Source organism: Pelmatolapia mariae, linkage group LG18, assembly GCF_036321145.2.
Source record: "Pelmatolapia mariae isolate MD_Pm_ZW linkage group LG18, Pm_UMD_F_2, whole genome shotgun sequence".
NCBI lineage: Eukaryota > Metazoa > Chordata > Actinopteri > Cichliformes > Cichlidae > Pelmatolapia > Pelmatolapia mariae.
In genome coordinates, this window is record NC_086243.1 from 8,886,226 (window position 1) to 8,906,773 (window position 20,548).

General features: G+C 40.2%; 3 protein-coding genes across 5 annotated transcripts; 2 read left to right on the forward strand and 1 right to left on the reverse strand.

Annotated features, from left to right (window-relative positions):
- Positions 1-523: 523 nt before the first annotated feature.
- LOC134617104 (acyl-CoA-binding domain-containing protein 5-B-like) lies at positions 524-7,571 on the forward strand. 3 transcript variants are annotated; one of them, XM_063462286.1, is made up of 14 exons: positions 524-636; positions 906-1,027; positions 1,343-1,466; positions 1,704-1,776; positions 2,048-2,192; positions 2,942-2,980; positions 3,342-3,542; positions 4,315-4,533; positions 4,731-4,825; positions 4,930-5,110; positions 5,257-5,468; positions 5,682-5,732; positions 6,499-6,614; positions 6,728-7,571. In XM_063462286.1, the coding sequence occupies exons 2-14, from the start codon at positions 922-924 to the stop codon at positions 6,738-6,740; spliced, it is 1,575 nt and encodes a 524-aa protein (XP_063318356.1). In that variant the 5' UTR covers positions 524-636; positions 906-921; the 3' UTR covers positions 6,741-7,571. The 3 variants fall into 3 exon arrangements, with proteins under 3 accessions (XP_063318356.1, XP_063318358.1, XP_063318357.1); XM_063462288.1 differs by lacking the exon at positions 3,342-3,542; XM_063462287.1 differs by lacking the exon at positions 6,728-7,571 and having other exon boundaries at positions 6,499-6,618.
- Positions 7,572-8,071: 500 nt separating this feature from the next.
- On the forward strand, positions 8,072-15,873 carry yme1l1b (YME1-like 1b). The gene is made up of 18 exons (XM_063462346.1): positions 8,072-8,226; positions 8,749-8,883; positions 9,018-9,195; positions 9,946-10,038; positions 10,506-10,615; positions 11,013-11,163; positions 11,246-11,329; positions 11,587-11,760; positions 11,855-12,007; positions 12,123-12,255; positions 12,460-12,522; positions 12,711-12,823; positions 12,910-13,065; positions 13,202-13,353; positions 13,470-13,596; positions 13,757-13,830; positions 13,925-14,011; positions 14,139-15,873. Exons 1-18 carry the CDS (start codon positions 8,194-8,196, stop codon positions 14,280-14,282), a joined length of 2,160 nt encoding a protein of 719 aa, XP_063318416.1. The 5' UTR covers positions 8,072-8,193; the 3' UTR covers positions 14,283-15,873.
- Positions 15,874-16,283: 410 nt separating this feature from the next.
- On the reverse strand, positions 16,284-19,339 carry LOC134617241 (patched domain-containing protein 3). Its single transcript, XM_063462442.1, has 4 exons — positions 18,620-19,339; positions 18,415-18,536; positions 18,177-18,322; positions 16,284-17,800 (listed from the first exon to the last, which is right to left on the reverse strand). Exons 1-4 carry the CDS (start codon positions 19,337-19,339, stop codon positions 16,284-16,286), a joined length of 2,505 nt encoding a protein of 834 aa, XP_063318512.1.
- Between the last annotated feature and the right edge of the window lie 1,209 nt (positions 19,340-20,548).

Below are 20,548 nucleotides of genomic sequence, written 5' to 3' on the forward strand. Positions count from 1 at the left end.
TTCCTCACACACACAAACAGGCAAAATGAAACAGCGTTAACTTGAAATTAATATATTTTGTTTTTACATCACTATTATCAACCCATTTTGCAACATTAACATCCATCAAACACTAATTTAAAAACAGGCCTATGAAAAATATAGAAATATTTTTATCTGGAGCACATAAAAATAAAAATATATAGCTTCAATTCTACGAGACAGTCTGGGAATAGGCGCTATAAAACTCTAATCTGATGTGTTTAAAAAAAAATAACAGAACGTGTCTTATTGAATCATCAGCATTGACAATATCCTTTATAGGTTTAGTTTAATTTTAAGAAAAGAGAAAGAGAAATATTTTCTTTTGCTGCCTGGACAAAAAAGAGACCTCGAGGCAGATTCCTACGTTTCCCACTCACCACTTCGGTTTAAAGCTCCGCTCAGAGAGGTTTGTGGGATTTGAGTGCGTAAGCGTTGAGATGTGCGCCACAATCTGCAGAGGTTTTTTACTGAATAAAACTACATCACCCAGACGCTCAAATGTTGCGTGTTTGGCTCATCCTTGACCGGAGCAGATTGGCTTTTTTGCTGCATATTGCAGACAGACACCGGGCTAATGAAATAATTATCTTACCGGCCAATGTGAACTTGATGGTGAGTGAGCAAATGAACCACAGAAAAATGCATTTCACTCGGAGAATATAATCTGTTATCGCTGAAAGAAAAAAAACGACGAGGGCAATTATATAGAACAATTTCATCTCAAAATCCCAGATTAGAGAGAAAGCAGCTGGCCTTTTACAAATACAGGACAGGTGCCAGCAAGGTGCAGTGGTGAACAAACTGTGTCACCCCCTCCCTTCAGCTCTTTCTGATTTTTATTTTTATTTTTTTTCATTAATTGCTTCAATTTCTTGCTCAAGATGTGAGGACTCCTTCATGTCATCCTTCAGTGGACTCGGCATGGCGCAGGAGGAGGACAAGCACAGCCTGGAGGCGAAATTTGCTGCGGCAGTTAAAGTGATCCGGAGTTTGCCCGAAGAAGGTGATGACTTATTAAAATCTGTTATAGAGCCAATGTGGGAAAATAAGTAGAAAGTGGTTGAACTTGAGTGCTCAATGATCAGCTGTGGAGTGTAAAATCTGTCCTCACTGGGCTTGTTTGTTCACTCTATGTGATTGACCTACATGTGTTGCACTTAAGAGCTGTCACTCACACTTGGCTGACCCCAAAGCTGCTACAGGGACGAGAGCTGATTAACCGAATCAGAAGCTTCATGCATCTTTGCCACATTGTGTGTTACTGGTTTACTGCACACAAAGCCTGAGCTTGCCTTTCTGTTGTTTCCTTATTTTTTAGGTTCTTTTCAGCCATCTGATGACATGATGCTGATGTTCTACAGTTACTATAAGCAGGCCACTATGGGGCCGTGCAACATTTCCAGACCAACCGGCTTCTGGGACACCCACGGAAAAGCTAAATGGTATATGCATTTCTAATATGGACCCATAATACCCCAACTAGTTTTTTAAAAAATGCACAAGAGCCATGAAATTTTACTATCGGGGTCCCTCCCCTGTGGCACGTATGACCACTGCATGGCTATTTTACTATGGAGCCAAATGCACTTAGTTTCCTCCCTTATACTGTTGCACAAATACAGAAAAGACTTCAACTTCACAGCCTCAGTTGATTTTGAACTATGACTTTGTGTTCTCAGGGATGCATGGAGCTCTTTAGGAAATATGACAAAGGAGGAAGCCATGAAGAGTTATATTGAGAACATCCAGCTGGTAAGTCCTTTCAGGCAAAACTGGGGCTGAATAGAAGCAGCACGCAGAATAATAAACACTCGTGGCATCATGCTTTGAATAAATGACTTGGCATACTCAGAAGAGCGCGAGCATTTAGTCGAGGGATATGTTAAACAACTCTCCTCTTGCAAAATGAAAAATATCTTATTGGCACTGTTGTTTGCCTCAACTTGCATGCATTTGTACTGTAATGTTCCTGAATCAAAAGAGCCTTTCTGTTGATTTATCAAATTTGTATGTGTGTTTTCAGATTCTGGAGACTGTGCCGATTTCAGAAGATGTGTCTGACCTGGTACAGATGCTGGGAAATTTCTACACAGAGGTAGAGGGAGAGGAGGCAGAAGAAAACGAGGTGGACAGGAGACCCTTCACCAGGCCCTTTGCACAACATGCGGGTAAAGCAAGCCTGGAAACATGCCTCTGGAGTATTCTCAAGTTGTCGTGTTTCTGATCAGTATAGTGTCATGAAATGGCGTCATTCGATCTCAATTCATCAAATTTGGCAAAATAAATAAATTCAGTCAAATTCCATTATCTAGAAAACTAGTTGAGCTGGATTCTTCACATCTTTAAGGTAAATGTCTGGTTTGGCGGCTCGGTGACTGTGGACTATCAATTCAAGTTCATGTAGAGTGATGGATGCTTGCAGTCCCTAAAATGTTTGGCTGTCAGCCTCTGACAGCAGATTTGGAGGCCTGTAGAAACCACCGTTTTGCATATATTAGGCATATATTTAGTTTACAGCTTCTTATACACACACTTGATTTTCTTTAAAACAAGAGCTTTCAAAGAGATTAAATCTAAATACATTTTCATCCAACTTCAATGTGATATGTACTGAAAGCCAAATAACGAACAAGTTTCTGTTAATGTCATATCGAAAATTTGTGATGGTGCTCTCTCTCATTTTCCCAGTAAGAGATTTTGAAATACTCATCTTTCTGTACAGCTGCTAAACATTGTAATGACCCTGTTGCTAAGTGACTGTAAACGTTTTGAGGGGTTTCGTGTGGCTTTTGGTCCACATGTGAAGGCACGTCAAAGAAAATGAAAACACAGTAGGGTTAGGGTTAGTGGCAGATGGGGTGATATAGTGATCTTTTTTTTTCTTCATGCATGTCTTACATGTTTTTTTTATCCCTAGATGAGCTGGTTAAACCTTTTAAGAAGCCAACAATGGAAGGCAAGTCTTTGGTGTTTGCGATGGCTGTAGACTTGATAGAGTTTTTTAGTCTAGTTACGTTGCTTTCATTGCTGTTGCACCTGAGTGAAAATCATCTCTGCATTAAGCTGTATGAGCTGTAAAAAAAAAAAAAAAATTAGAGCAGATTTTCTCAACTTGTGCTTTTTTGTCATGTCTAGTATGTGCTGTGGTAAGGCGTGTTGGTCTGTTGGCTCGCATTGTGGCGTTGTTATAGTGTGCAGACCCCGTGAAGTGTGAAGTGATGTCAAGTTTCCTGTGTGGCTTTTCTGTTGTGCAGATTTTTGCTGTGCATCTATATGCAATTTTTGAATTAATCAAGAGCATTTCCCTCACTGTTCAGGGTATGGGGATCTGTGGGATGATATTCAGAACCTCCACGAAAACGAAAAAGACAGCAGTGCTCGTGGCTTGAGTGTCAGTAGCGAGGAGAATAGTGGCGTGGAGAGAAATGAGGGAAGTAGTGAATGGAGGAGAAGTGAGGAAGAGGAAAATGGGGATGAAGGACACAATGCGGACGATGAAGACAAGGAGGAGGAAAGAGGTACAGTGTAGCTTGGGTCATGGGCTGACAGAGGTGCTGGTTTGTGTTGTTGTAGAGGCAACACACAGCCAAATAATCGCTTCTCTTCTAACTTTCCTTATTTGTTTGCCTGTTTTAATGAGTTTAGCAGGGAATCAGTGCAGCTATTAAGTCTGCTCTTTGGGATCCCATAAACCCTTATTGCCAAGTATTAGATAAGACCATTAGCTGAGATTTGTTTGGGGAATTTTTCCCCTTTTTATTTCAGGGAAAAATACAAAAAATCATGAAATGTTGAATATTTAAAGGATGCAAGACACACGTGAATGGGATTTTTCCAGTTCCATATTTTCATTTTAAAACTCAAGACGACTAGGTTATAATAGCTTTGCACGATTCACAGATCTACATAATATTTATTGTGTGCCTCGGTGTAACCCTCAGTCTGAAACCAATATAGCTCCCATCCCCTTCACTGTAAGTCAACTTTTTTCTGATTGGCTGCCCCTCTTAAACACTATGAAGTAAGTGGAGGTTTATACTGATCATATTAAGACATTTTTGGTGTTAATATGATCATCCACCATTGTCACAGTAGGTATATATCACAGGAAATAAGGAAAAACATATAAATAATACACAGCATTCAGCATTTCTATCAGATAAAGAAAAGGTATTTTCATAAAATACAACAAGTGCGAGATATGGAAAGAAAAAGCCTATATAAAGAAATAACTTTTTATACATATATATATAATTCTTTCCCATAGTCCATGTCTTTGTATTATGTCAGACTGGAGTCCTGACCCACGGCTGTTAATGGTGGAGGACAAGAGGTGGAGGTGGTCTGACACTAAAGGCTCCTGCAGCAGTGTGGAGCCCAGTGTGTCCTCCTTCACCAACGGGACCCACAGCTCCCTCAACAGCGATGTGGAGGAGGAAGAGCTGGCATGTACCTTAGAGCCCAGTGTACAGTATAACCCATACATGAATGTTAATGGACATCTGACTGGTAAGATTACATAGAAATGCTAAAATTGTGTATTGGATTGCATGCTGGATATGGAAAACCAAAATATCTGATAAGACACCATCTGTAAATATTTGTCAAATTGTACAGTATAGTTCTCTTTAGCCTGTAATTTAAAAATGAAGGCTTTAGGCACAATTTACAATGCTGGACATGCTGTTCTCTTTCTTTTTTTGTAGATCATAACGATGCTATTCTTGAGAAGAACCACCGATCCACTGACTCAGATAATGAAGAGTTCTGTGACTCCATGGAGCACCTAGCCACGGATGAGGTGTGGTGCGAAACATGCTTTCCAAATAAAAATAAAGTCCATTGAATGAGTATTCGTATTTCGTCCATACAAAGTGTGATGATGCTCTTCATTTTCCTGCTAAGCGGCTGTCCACGTCCAAAGGCCTCTCACAGGGATCAGGAGCTGGCTCGATGAAGCAAAGGGATGTCTGGTTTGAGAGCAACACCACCCTGATAGATGGAGAAGATCATGTCCTCATAGGAGATGTTAAAGAAGGGATTAGTCCAAGAAAACACAACAGCTCCTTGTCAAGAACAGGGAGAGGTGAGATTACTGCAGATGATGCTGAATCCCCAATTTAGCAGTCTCTCACAATGTATTCCCCCGTTTATTCTCCTGAGCATTTCTATGAATCTAATACCCTTCCTACCATTCCATAAAGTCTGCATGTAGTCTGGATCTCCTTCCAGGTTCTCAGACACCGAGGGCTACCTGCAGCGCTGAGCCATGTGCGAGCGTAAATGCCACCTGCTGTTGTGTGTCACTGAGCAGACTGCATCCTGGGAGTGTTACCAGGGGAAGCATCAATGAGCAAATAGCCACTGCTCTGCTGAGACTGCAGCGCGACATGGCCAATGTGCTGTACAGGCTGCATGCTCTGGAGGAGCTGACCAAGTCACAGGTGAACAACCAAACATGTGGCCACTTTTTTAGGTGCAATTAAGGAAATTTTTTGTCACAGTTTTTCTCTTTTTTAAGTCATAAAAAATTAAATTAATATCGACAAATTCTAAATTGATTTTATTTTCATTTCCTTCAAGACAATCACTGATTCTAAGGATGTTTTCTTTAACATATTTTTTAAAAATAATTTTCATGTTTTCTTTTCTTTCAGTCAAGATCATCTTTGCCAAGGCGGGGGGACTCTGTAACTGTACCAAGACAGGTGCTCATTAAATAGCTTTCTTTGCTCTCAGCTATGAAGCATGACCTGTTATTATACTCTCCCCGAAGGGAGGAAGTATGTAACCGGTTTGTTTGCCTGTCTGTTTGTTTGTTAGCACTCTAGCATCCACAGTTTTCAGCATATCATGTTCAAATTTTGTGTGACAGTAGACAGCAGTAACAGCTCAAGCTGATTTAATTTTGGTGAAAATCAGGTCAAGCTCAAAGTCACACCAAATGTGAAAATCAGTAAAAACTTTATATTACCTGCATTGTTTTAATAAATCATCTTCAAACTTCACAACAATATACTAGGACTTGAGGACATGAGTACCTCGGTTTGCTAAACATTTGACCTTAGCTTTCATTGTTAGTGCCCGAGGTTAAAGTTAATGTTGAAAACAAAATTCAGGAAACTATAGTGAGTAATATATGATATGAAGGTGAATGGACAGAGCTGTGCAACACGCTTTTTGTTTTTTTTTCAATACAATGCCCTACGACCTCACAATGATGCCATAAAGGTTCACACATGTGAATATATCATAATATCTCAAGTTTTCACAATCCACAGAAATCAAAGATTTCAGCCAATTCTGCTTCAATCATATGTGCAAAGATAATAAAATACACCATTTCAGTATTTAACATTTCAAGGTCATAGGTCAAAGGTCAGAGAGTGGAAGTTAGAGGCTTTTTTTAGTTCTACTGGGAAATCAAAGTGCCTTTATCCCTCTTGTTTTTTTATTTCTGATTTTTCTTTTAAGTTCCTGAGACCATCGTGGTGGCCTTGTGACTTCTCCCCACTCACAGTCGTGTTCACCGCACTTTGGCCTCTTATCACCCACTGGCTTGTCCACCTTTACTTACAACGAAAGAGAAGGTGAGAAAAAGTCTCTTAGTAAGAATTTGGGTTTGTTGTGAGGGATGACTCTTCCTGTTTTATGATCACAATGAACCACAACTAAAATTCAGTTTCTGCTTTTCTCCTCACAGCAAAATACCGTGAATTGTCTGGCAACTATCAACATCGATCAAAGAAGATGAACTGTGGATGAAAATGATGCACTTTTTGGGGGTTTTGTGGCTTTCTTGAGCTAAAATCAGATGCAGAGTGCAATGAGGCATCGGTAGAAATTTAAAAGGCTGTTTTAGATGAACGAATGGTTGGAAACTTGGCAATGTAGTGTAGCATTTTAACTTGAAGCAGACTTTTGAGGTATTTAAGAAAAGGGTTTGATTTATGCATCACCAGTGCTGGCCCAGTTTCTTTGCTTCAGTTAGTCTGTCATGAGGTGGTGATCTTATATATGACGAGGAGATTTCCAGAACCTTTGCATAACTTGTGAAGTTAATTCACGGTTCATTGTCATGCAATAGCTGTAGACTTCAAGCGATAAAGAGTTTTAGAGATTCTCATTCCCAGTTATTTATTGTACATTTTATAGTTTAATTAGTTTCCCCCCTCAAACTAGAGTGTTCCATTACATGTACTGTAATGTAATTACAAGGACATTGGTCTTTTATATGTGTTGTCTTGAATAGATACATATTTTAGGAGAATTTCTTTTAAAGTCAAAAACACACTTTGATGTGAGAAACATTATTATTTTTGTGTCAGACTATTTATTTTATAGCTTTACTGCTATAGTAACCAAAAAAAAAAACAACTGAGAAGAGTGCAGACAATCCACATATCTATATAAACATTCTTGTTTCTTGCCAGTTTTAAGTAGACAATGAAGAATACTGTTTGGTTTACGTAAGGATAATGCTTACAGTTGTAAAATATGAGCATACGAAGCACATTGAAAATGTAATAAAGACATTCTTAGAACAATCACATTTTTAATTATGTTGATGCTTATTTGAGAGGCTGTGAGTTTTTTCCAAGAGTGTTTTCTTATTTCTATTTATCAGGGTGAGTAGTTACTAAAATATTTTTGTATTTTTCTGTAATGGTTAATCCACCAGAATGTGCAAGCTATTTTTAAAAAATGCTAAAATATATTATTGTTATTATCCACGAATTTTAAAAATTACTTTTTTACAAAAGCTGAACCCCCCCCTCCCCCCCGTAAAGTGCGTTTACTTTTATGCGTATTACTATTATTTTTTTTTGTTTTTTTACTGAGATGTAAAATTACAGTTATATGCTTTCATTCCGGAACAGATAAATCAGTTTTAGTGGTTGAAAGTTATGCTTGATTAATTTCCAGCTCAAGACTGGGCATAACAATGTGGATATTTCTTTAAAAATAAATAAATAGGTACTTTAGCGTGACCACAAAAGGGAGTCAAATTTCGACCGGGATACAAAATTTGTCACAACATGGTGGAGGTCATATCCGGGTTACTTTCCGCTGTCACTTCTTGCCGGAAACACGGACATTTAACTCTCAGGGACAGTCATATAACTTGCATATAGCTTAACTGGGGTCTTGCACAGGTGACAATTAAATATGTTTTCCTTGTCAACGACGGTCCAGCCACAGGTAAGAAAGCAGGATAAGTTAGCTCAGCTAATAGTAGCGCTCTGGTTCTTTTGGTTCACTTGTACGTGCTAGTAAGCTAGCTTAACCTTAGCCTGTTTGTATGACTCCCCCTGCTGTCTTTCGTTGTAGTTTATTTTGAACTGTGCATTTACATCGGTGGACATGTTGCCACACCAGTTATTTGCCGTTTTCCCGTATTTAAAGTAAAATAAGCAACGTGGGTCGTTGAGAGAAGTTTTGGCTAGCGCTTTAATGATAGTTTCCCCGTCTCCGCTGTGTCCTTAGTTGTGTGTCAAATAGTAAACTGCGTCATTGAGCGATGGGTCATTAATTAATCTGTCAATCACCTATATGTAGCTATGTTTATGTTTGTTTATGCCATGCAACTTTGCAACACCGGCTAGCTAACGTAATCTGTCTACATCGTCACCAGTCTCAATATGAGCAGCCTTCAGCTTGTAAATGTATCATATGATATTCACAACGTGCTAGTCATTCACCAACTGATTGCAATGACCACAGGTGACTGTACCCCTGAGTCACCTCATCAACGTCCTCCACTCTCTGAAAAGCTCAGTGGGGAGCAGCAGCAGTGCCTCCTGCAAATCAAGGAAACATAAGGAGCGTGCTGCAGACCCAGAACTACACTGTGCCGAGGTACTCGCTGTACAAGTGCATGTCCTGACACTTGCTTTAATGTCTGAGCAATAACCAAAACATTGCATGCTCAATATTATTAAAAATATGACGCACAACACATAGGAAAAGCTATGTACTTTGTTTGTTTACAGTCTGTGTGGAATTTACGGGAGCTGGGTTTATCAGATCTGGGAACGCAGCAGCTGGATGAGCTGGTGAATTGTGTGTTGCCACACTTGAGCCCACAGGAAGCGCCACTTGCATTTGGTGGTCAGACGGCCTGGAGGACCTCGCATCTCTCCACACATTCCTTTTTCCACAATAAGCATGGTAAGGAAGATATATCTCAATATATTTCTATCTCACATCAGTGACTTCTAGATTCATGTTTACCACCTAATACAAGTGCTTCATAACACCTCTAATATTGCTGAGCCAATGTAGACTTGTCACAATTTAATCAAGGGAAACATTTGATTGATTAGTGTAGCTACTAAATGATTGTCACACAGGCCGACAAACCAGTTAGCAACCCTATTGCAATTTGAGGTTGCGAGGGAAAAATGTGCATTCCCCTGGTGAAATTGGTTGCATCAGAAACCTTCATGCTTGGGTTTCTAGCAGATTGGTGCCATCACTTTTAGTTCATCTTCCAGGCAAACTTTGAGCAACTGTGCAACCTGTTAGTGACCGAAGCAGTCACAAGAACCTTTTTCGTGCAGCACCATGTACGTCTTTGCAACCAATTTCCCAATAGTGACTGCCCTCAATCTCCAGCAACCACTTGCCAACCAAACATGGAATGCACTTTTTTTTTTCCTTGCTTAAAGGAAGCAAGCCTCTGTGGTTACAGGTTTCTCACTGACTGGTCTCTAAGCCTGGTGACTGCCAGCAACCACTTGCAACATGTTGATGAATGCACACTTTTCCCTTATGACCAGTAGTTGCCAAATGACTGCCAGCTGGTCTCTAAGCTTGTGTGACTGAGGCCTTAATGAGACAGTAAGGCATCTGCTACCAGTTTTCCCTACAGTTATCTCATGATTGAAACGACACTTATACTTTGTTCTCTCTCCCCAGGCTTCTCATGGAGTCGCATGTCGACACCGGTGTTTTCAAGGCTGCACCCTTCACCACTTCAGTCTGTCTGTACAGAGCTCCAGTACTGGCCAGGTAACCGTGGATTACAAAGTAGTTGAATAATTTTATAAAAGACTCTAACTTCATATTGAGTTACAACAAATAAATGATCTGAGTTGGTTTGTATGTTTATATGAAAGCAGACAGGCTGACATTACTGACAGGGTCATTGCAAGCATATCTGTATTTTCTTTGTTTTACATTTGCGTTGTACTTTTAGCTGCAACAACATATACATTTACACTCACTAATCAATTTATTAGATACACTTGTGAAACATCTATACAAGCTCTCCTGCTGGAACTTCTTAAAAGTTTATTTGAAATTGTTATAAAGGCGTTAATTCTAAGTGATATTTTGGGCTGAGCTCAGATTTATAAGTATTTCCTGTATTTTGTTCATCCCATTGACATAACTGATAAGAGCTATTTTACTGGACTCTGTTTTTGATAAAGTTGCTGATGACTTTACTGTGTTTATGTCTGCGTGATTTATTTCAGCGTTGGTTCAGAGCAGAGGTTTTAAAACTTTAAGGAGCAAAACAAGACGACTGCAGTCAGCTTTCGAACGGCCTGCCGACTCTGAAGGGTTCACGCCATCTTTTATGAAGGTACATGTTTATTCACAAGGTTGGCATGCATTGCCAAATCCTTATGTTATGGACGTGTATAACATTTGTAATACTTTCTGTCATCAATGTGCATGTTAAAACGCAGTAGCAAGTATGAAAAACAACGCAAAAATTCGGCACACTGCCTTTTACAGTCACAAAACTTGAGGAATGTGTGACAGCTTATATCTGTTTAGTCTGTGACACCTGCAGACTTGTAATTTAACTTGATGACCAAATAAATATTTTTTTACATATATAAATATATATATTAGAAAGAGGTTTGCTCATCTTGTCCCTGTAGTTGTAGAACCTGTGGCTCTGGTGGTTGTTGCAAGAGTAACAGTGATGCAGGCTTGTAGTTTGCAGTACTGACCAGACTTGCTTTGGACTGCAGGGGTTTCTCACACGTGACAAGGGGATAGAAGTTGAAAGTCTAGACAGCGTGGTGAAGAACAAGAACATACCTGATGGACAGCAGGATGCGTTCAAGAGGGGCTTCGCTGAGGGTTTCCTGAAAGCTCAAGCCCTGACACAGCGAACTCAAGGCAAGTTTCAGTACAAACACACCTAGACTCAGTATCATTATACAGAATTAAACTGTGCTGATGTTCTTGTTTGACCGTTCAGACTCACTTAGGAGGACTCGTCTAATCTTGCTGGTGCTGCTTCTCGTTGGGCTGTATGGCATCTCAAAGACGCCCTTCATATCGGGTAAAGGCCCCCTTTCCCTCCAAACACTGGATCTTAGTTTCAAAATAATTTGCCTCCAAAGTACTAATATTTTAATAATCAGTTAAAATATTAACAGTAGAGCTAAACACTTGCAAGCTAAGTAAGCTTGTTCCAACTAAACCATTTGCAGTGGTGCTGCTGTGTGATGTGGCTAACACTAATGTGTTTGTCTGTGTGAGTTGATTAACCATGACATGCCGCATGATTTCGAACTTTAATCTAATCATTTTGGACAGTGCGGTTCCGAACCACATCAGGCCTGGACTCAGCCGTGGACCCTGTGCAGATGAAAAATGTGACATTTGAGCATGTGAAAGGGGTCGAAGAAGCTAAGAATGAGCTGCAGGAAGTGGTGGAGTTCCTTAAAAACCCACAGAAGTTCACAGCTTTGGGAGGAAAGCTGCCTAAAGGTAGGTTATTTTTCACAGTGGCACATTCACAGTGACCTCTGGCATTACTCTTTTTAAACTAATTTTTCTCCTCTGTTTTGTCTCTTTAATTTAGGAGTTTTACTTGTGGGCCCTCCAGGGACTGGAAAGACCCTGCTGGCCAGAGCAGTGGCAGGAGAGGCAGATGTACCGTTTTATTATGCCTCCGGGTCAGAGTTTGATGAGATGTTCGTTGGAGTGGGAGCGAGTCGCATCAGGAATCTCTTCAGTGCGTTTTAAAAATAAATGTTATTAGCATCATGTTTTTTTTTTTGTATTAGTCAATTTAGAGTTTAAAGCTGATTGCGGCATATGTTTGCTTTTGGGTGACTGCCTTTCTTAAGGGGAGGCCAAAGCCAACGCTCCCTGTGTGATTTTCATCGATGAACTGGACAGCGTGGGTGGGAAAAGGATAGAGTCTCCTATGCACCCTTACTCCAGACAGACGATCAACCAGCTTCTTGCTGAGATGGATGGGTAATCTCTAAAATCAAAACTCACATTTATGAATGTTCAGGAAGCATGTCGGCTAAAATTATTTCTCAAAAAACTAAATATTGTGTGTTATTACAAACAGAATGATAGATTTTGTGATTGGTTTGGGTGGCATAATGATGGTACTGTTTATTTTTGGAGGTTTAAATGAGAGTCATTTAAATTTTTGAAATCTTAATTTTGTAGGTTTAAACCAAATGAAGGGGTGATCATCATCGGGGCAACCAACTTCCCGGAGGCTTTAGATAAGTATGTTTTGCCTCTTATTCCCAGCGAAAATATCACTGCTCATATTTTAGAAATGTCGAAGTTTACAGTCTTCATTCTATCAGTTGTAATTGGCAATGCAAAAAAAGAGCTAAACCCTCTGGGCTGTGTGTCAAGTTGTATGCTTGCACTGTATCATTTCTTTTTAACCAACTGACGTACCCTTGCAGTGCCCTGATTCGCCCAGGGCGTTTTGATATGCAAGTGACTGTACCCAAACCAGATGTGAAAGGACGCACAGAAATTCTCAACTGGTACCTAAAGAAGATCAAAGTGGATCCAAGTGAGAAATTAGAATCTGCTAATGAGGAATAGGTTCATTATAATGCCCTTTCATAATCACATGGATGTTGTTTGTTATTTCTGCAGCTATCGAGGCCAATATTATTGCCCGAGGCACCGTGGGCTTCTCTGGCGCTGACCTCGAAAATCTGGTGAACCAGGCAGCCCTAAAGGCAGCGGTTGATGGCAAAGACATGGTCACTATGAAGGAGCTGGAGTTTGCTAAAGACAAAATCCTCATGGGTGAGTGATAGTTTGGTGTAAAGATGTATATCATCGAAAGTAAAGAGGCTACGATAACACCGAACACCCCGACAGTCAGATGATCCCCTTTGAACAAGCACTGTGAACAGTGGTCTTTTCTTTGTTTTTCCTCAAGGCCCAGAGAGAAGGAGTGCAGAGATAGATGATAAGAACAAGCGCATCACGGCATACCACGAATCTGGCCATGCAATTGTAGCTTTCTATACCAAAGATGCGATGCCAATCAACAAGGCTACCATCATGCCCAGAGGCCCCAGTCTGGGACATGTAAGGAAAGCTGGAGCTGGTTCATACTCTGACTACGTAACTTTAAACTTTAATGCCTGGTTAAAACTTTCTTTATCTTCTACATCCTCAACTTCATCTTCGATGCTTCTTTGAAGGTGTCCATGCTTCCAGAGAATGACAGGTGGAGCGAGACTCGCTCTCAACTTCTGGCCCAGATGGATGTCAGCATGGGCGGCCGTGTAGCTGAGGAAATCATATTTGGCCATGATTACATCACAACTGGTAAGAAAATGTCCTTGAAGTGACCAGTGAGTGAATGAACTGGGAGGGTAGATTGTAGAAACACACTGATTCTTATGTGAAGAAAGCTGCAGAACAAGGTGGAATTAATGATTTATGTATGTATGATGTAGGATTAAATGAGTCATTTCTTGTTCTTCAGGAGCATCAAGCGACTTTGATAGTGCCACCAGGATTGCTAAGATGATGGTAACCAGATATGGAATGTGTGAAAAGGTATAATTGCTTAAAAGCAGCACAAAGTGAAAGACTTTATATGCCCTTACATTCATTTTTTTTCAAGTATCCCCTTTGCCTGTGTCTCTCTTAGCTGGGCATAATGACCTACAATGATCTGGCAGCACAAAGCCCAGAGACACAAGCAGCTGTGGAGCAAGAAATCAGAGTGTTACTCAAGGTCTGTGTGATCTGTTACATAATGTTAAAACTAACTCTGCTCCTGCTATGTTCTTTTAAAAAGAAAAAACAAAAAAAAACAACATTTTGTTTATGTTCTCTGACACTGTTTCTCTTGCTCTCTCCAGGAGTCATATGAGCGCGCCAAAGCCCTGCTGAAGTCTCATGCTAAAGAGCACAAGAACCTGGCAGATGCTCTGCTCATGTACGAGACACTAGATGCCAAAGAGATTCAGCTGGTCCTGGAGGGCAAAACCCTGGAGACCAGATGAACCCTGAGAGGACCCAAATATCTCTGGGCACAGGCAGAGGAGGAGGTAGATTTTAAGAGGTCAACTGATAGAGAAAGGAAGGATGGACTCAGAGGCCTGCATTTATGTCACTTTACAAGTGTTCCTGTGGGAAAATCCCATCCCTTCATGCTGTCTCACCTTCACAGAATCCCATCACTATCCCCAGATAAGTAGTGCTGTTATTTAAAGCATAAACAGGCATAAACATGCCCCGTGTTCACATGTAAGCAGCAGTACTGGCTCACTGTATGGGATTAAAGGTTGAATGACTAAATGTTTAATATTAAAGATTTTGCTCAGGTCATTTTATTGCTTGGTGGGAGGAAACCAAACATGAATGTAAATATATACTGCTAACATAACAGCATCTGAATTTCTTTTAGGGTTCCTCATGACTCAGCCGTATCACCATATTAATCTTTAGCCAGACAAAGACAGATTCGCTTCTGGTCAATTGGAAACACCACATGTAATATCAACCCAAAGAGGTCATTGTTGATACAGCATCCAGAATATATGTGAATCTCAACTCATGTTTCAGTTGTCTTCATGTGTTTGTGTTCATATCTGATATTTGTGAGGTGTGTTTCCAGTGTATCTTACTCCCCTGCTGCTTCATTTTGAAGGTCACTTTATGGGTAATGTACCATAAAAAAGTTTTTTTGTTTTGTTTTTCTTCTGAAGTAGAATAAAGTTGAACTACAATGGCTCAGCACCTTGGCTAAGCGTGGACATTTAAAATGTTCGTGTGCACTCTGTGTGCCCTTAATTTTCTTTCAAGCGTGCAAATGGAAGAAAAACTGCCCCTCAGCTTCAGAAAAGCATGCGGCACAAAGTGGCTGTGTTTGGCGTAGCGATACAGCTTTGTGATCGGAAGGTTTTTAGTTCTGAAATAATAATAAAAATGCCATAATTTATTTAAAAAGTTTGAGATTGCCTTTTGGAAGCCTCCTCAGTGACATAGTAGTTTTTCTTGTACATGCAAATTGTGAAATAACTCTGACTTTGCAGTTATTCAGAGAAGCTAGAAGGCCAGCTTTGTCAGTATTGTGCTTCAGTCCCGTTCTCATCGCTTAAGTGTCCAAAGGCATCTAGCCCGTGTCTGGTCCTGCATACTGGACTGCTTAGTAAACAAATCTCCATAGCACAGTGGACAAACAATGCTAAATGTTTTGTGGTACTTTTCTCCAGGTGTGAAAGAAGATGTGAGGGAAAATGAATTTCATTTAATTGTAAGATGACTCCAAAGCAAACACTTACCAGCACAGATTGTCTGTACAAATCTACGTCAAAGCGGTGAATGTCTTTCTCCAAATGTGTATGTAATCCATATTTAGAACGCTGATTTCAGCATGTTGTGCATCTTGATGTTTGATTTTTTTCCAGTTTGCCACAGTATATTCTGTTTGTTGGCCTTTTAGTGAGTAACTTATCTGTGTATATATTTAGGGTGTAAGGGGAACATTGTATATAGATGTATAGTGAAGCTTTTATGCTGTCTACACTGAATGGCTCTCTTCTGTACATCTCTCCTCAGTGTAAAGGAAAAGGAACCCAAATAAAGACTTAAGTGTATACAGGTGACTTTATTTATTTTAAAATGCACATAAAACAACACTACATATACATGCTTGTTATAAATGACACAACTAAACACCCCCCCCCCCCCCCCCCCCAAAATCTCAGCAACTATTAAATCTTTATTCAGTTCAATTCAAATCTATTTATTATTTATGTAACACCAGGTCATGACCTCAGTTGCCTCAAGGTGTTTTGTATTACAATATTAGAGATGAACAATATATATAACAACATATTTCACACACTGAAAGTGTCTTAGCATGAGCGCACAGGTTTGCTATATTTTAAACAATAGTCCTACATATATATATATCAAGTTAAAGGCATGACATCCACAGTTTTACCGCGAGTGTAATTTAAATGTTTTCAAATCTGCAGAAGGATGCACTGGACATCAGTTTAACGTGACTTGCTACAGGCCCCAAACAAAGTGAGAAACACTGGAATAAACGTCAAGCCGTGGAACAGTCCAAACACAATGACAAGAAACACGATTTTGAAAAATGTCCGGAATATGTAACTCCCAGACACACTCAACACCACCACACCTAAGATAGTGGACAGTGCTCCCTGCAGTACTGGGTAACCCAAAAGCGCCAAAGCGTCTACAGCTTTCTCATTGACATCACTTTTGGGACTCGAAACAAAAGAGTAGCAAATGTGCGCCGAGAAATCTACCGAGAAACCGATGCACATGACCAGATGGATCATGGAGATGGAATCCAGATTGATGCCCCAGAGGGACATGAATCCTGTCACGCCAGTGATGACTGAAACAATTGCAAAAGCTACACAAAGTGAGCAGAGAGGATCGGGTATGAGTACGAGAGAGATTGCAAGCATTACGATCACAGCAGTGAGCATGGTTTGGATGGTGTTATCTATTATGATAGTGTACTGGTCAAAGTAGATGAAAGCAGGGTGGTACACCAGGAGCTCCACTGGACATTCCTCTGCAGTTTTCCTGAGCTCCACCATCATATCTGCCACCGGTGTGTTGTTTTGTGTCTGAAGGAAAAAGCGAGATGCCTGAATCTTACCGTCTGGAGTCCATTGGATGTCTTGTGCTAAGAATGGGTCAAATTGTAAGAACACTTTAAGGTTGTTTAGGAAATCCTTCTGGGAGCTTATTGGCTGATTATTGCCTTCTGCATAGTTTTCATAGGAAATGAACCAAGCGATTGTGTTATTGACAAATTTCAGCAATTCAAAACTCGAAATGCAAGAATCTAAGTGCTTCCGTTGGTCTTTGTCCCAGTAGGGGAATTGCTGCTCTATTGCCACCATTGCACTGAAGCTATATTCATTGAAGTGCTGCTCTTGATGGTTATAGTAATTGATAATGTAAGAATCATCCAAAGCCAGGTTCTTAGTATCAAGTCCTTCTTTTAAGATTACACAGCCATAGATACTAACAGCTAAATAACCTGCATAAAGGACAAACACAAAGACTTTTGTCACTTTGTGGGTCAGAAATGGACCGTAGAAGTTCTCAAAAAAAGAACTAATGGGCTCTGTTTCCTCTTTTTCAGTATCTTGGTTGTACCGACCCCCAGTACAGCACAACCAGAAGGCTGTTGATTTCCCTGATGCATCTCTTGGGACTTTGATGCAGGTGATCCAGTGCTTGTTCTCTGCTTCCCTCTGCCCATTTAAAACCATGCATGCACCAAGGAAGGTCAGGCTGTAGAAGTAACAGAAGCAAAGACAAATTCCAGCATAGAGGCAGAAGGACTGGACTGAGCCAAAGGGTGTGATGCAGCCCAGGAAGAGAGCCAGCACATCGGTGAGGGTGGTAATGGTAATGGAGATGGCAGCATCTTTGTAGGTCTCACCCAGCCGGTCTGGAACGCTGTCCAGAACACGGGTCTTTTGCCAGCAGGAGATCATGATGAACATATCATCGATCCCAATACCTTTAGTGATAAAAGTCAGAGTGGGAAATATTTTTAAAATGGAAAATAAGACTTTAGGCTCAGAGTATTGGTGTGTGTGTGTGTGTGTGTGTGTGTGTGTGTGTGTGTGTGTGTGTGTGTGTGTGTGTGTGTGTGTGTGTGTGTGTGTACAAGGCTAGGGTTAGGAGAGATAGAGACCACTAATGATAGGGTTACCATCAGCTGTAATAATAGTTTCTTAGAAAACATTGCTAAAATCAATCAACTGTAAGTGTTATTTTAAGAATGCAGGTCTTGTTGACAATCGCTGCTGTGAAAATGTTGCTAAAGCTTTTTCTGGCATACAAACTGCTGCCTTAACTGAACACTTTGACCTGAATGTTTAACAGAGCCTCACCTAGAATCATGAAGGGACAGGAGGCAGCTGTCATTACAAAAGGCTGGCCCACCAACAAGAGCAAACCAAAACCACTCAGGACCGCTAGACTTGTAGAGAGAACGCCGCAGTACCCCACCCACACCTTCGTCCTCACATTATCCAACCTGAAAAAACAAACTCATATTTTATTTTATTTTTAAGGTAATTTGTCAAATATACATTCAATGACAGGCTTGGCGGTTATTTTTTTTCTGACCTCCAGCAAGTTATGATGGAAAATGTGATGGCAATAGAGTAGGTGATGGCAAATAAAGAGATGACAGAATCTGGAGATTTCTCAAATTCCCACTGCATTGACATTGAGGTGGAGTATGATACCTAGAAAATTGGAAAAAGAATGAGCAGGAACAACCTCACCAAGCGGGAGGATAATAACTTAAACACAAAATGTGAGTTCTTACCTGGAGGGAAGGTGAGGAGCTATTTGAGACCAAACTAATGAAGCTTTCCAACCAAAGGTCATTTTTTGTTTTGTTGCCCTCTTTTAAATAGTAATAGAGTTGTATAGCTTTAGCGCTTTTAACAACTGAAGTGTCTCGTTCAGTAGTCACACCCCCCAGACTTGTATACAACGGCAGTCTTGTGTTACCAGTGTGATACCACGGGAATGTCAGTGTGACAGTTTCTATATTTTTGGCATCGTATTGAATGATATCTAGAATGATGTTTGAAGTGCATTTTTCCATCACCTTAGCACAGATGCTCTCATATTTAAATGATTGCTTGTCAAATTCCACCAACATGTTCTTGATTTTAGAGTCCAAAATGAGGATTTCTTGAAGCATTTCAACAGTCAGAATATTAGTCTCGTTTGTAACTATGAGAGTGGCATAGTTTCCATCTGTGGTCTGCCGCAAACTTGAAAACATGGAATCATCTTCTGGAAACATTTCACTGAAGTACTTCCTCTCTGTCTTGGCCGGTCCATTAAAAGGTGTAAACTCCTCCTCAATATTGTTGGAGATTCTGTCCTGGATAAAATAAAACCCGCTTCCCAGAGCTGCAGAGACAATAAGGGGGGTGATGAGGAACCACCAAGGATTGGATCCAACAGATTTACCCATCTTCTTAAAGAAGCTCTGAAGGGGCTTTTCTATGCAATCCATGCGGCATCTGGCCATAGCTGCAAACTATCGTCACAGGCTGCTGTGAGAAGCATTTACTGTGCCACAGATTCCTGTTTGGCTCCACGTTCTTTTTCGCAGTTTCTTTTCAGCAGATGTGGTTTGAGGAAAGGCTCGCTCAGTGAGCTTGTTCAGGAAGAGTCGGTGTCATACGGTTCATTGGTTCTATCTCACTCTTTGCTAGAGTTTCTTGTTGCTTAATCCTGTTGTATCACAAAAAAATATCTTTGGAATCTGTAAAAAAAAAAAGCAAAACACTTAAAAAAAAAAAATAAACGGAGAAGAGCAAATTTCAACCAAAAAGATTTCCCAGAGTGTTGATTAAAAAGAAGATGCACTAACAGCAGACCAAAAAAACAGATGAGCTCTCCTGAGCGCTCATTTATATAGAGCGAGGAACTGCTGGCTCCTCCTTTTGGTTACACTATAACCATCCTGGCATCATTTTTTATTTCAATTTCATGACACTATTACAATCCATTTGTAACTTTCTGAATCCAATATTTCTAAATACATGCTTACAGCATTTCTTTTTAAGTGCTCAAAACCACACATAAGCTGAATATGTTGGTAATAATATGTAGATCACAATGACCTCGATGAGTATGTGACGGTTTCCAGTATGTTAGTACAAAGTTCAGTGTGTGGTTATCAGTGGCAATGACAGGTTATGGACAATAAGGATATAAAAGATGAAAAAAAAAACACTCTCCTGTGTTCTTATCAGTCAAATCACACACCTCATATAATTAACCCAGCAATGGCAAATGTATCATACTCGATGCATGAGCTTTTCAGACTTCTACACCATCTGTGTGATTTTTCTCCCCTCAAAACGCCTAAATAATTTGGACAAAAGCAAATCTGATACAAATCCAAATTCATATATGCAAATTTATATTTAACATCTTTTTCATTTTCATTTTTCATTGGCCAGGTTCAAGAAACACCCTAGTTTTTTTTTAAAAAAAGAAGAATTTTCTGACTGTTTCACAGTTCAAGCATCACAGGGTTAATTGCGGCAAATAACACACCCCATTATCAGTCCCCCACAACCCACGGGCGATACCATGTCATGGTTCGGGTAACGTAAAGGTTACACAAAGGAGGGCCTTTTAGGATTGATGGAATGAAGCCGATGCACAAAACAAAGACATGTTGTGCTCCATTATGTGACTCTTTATTTAGGCACTTGAAAGGTAACCC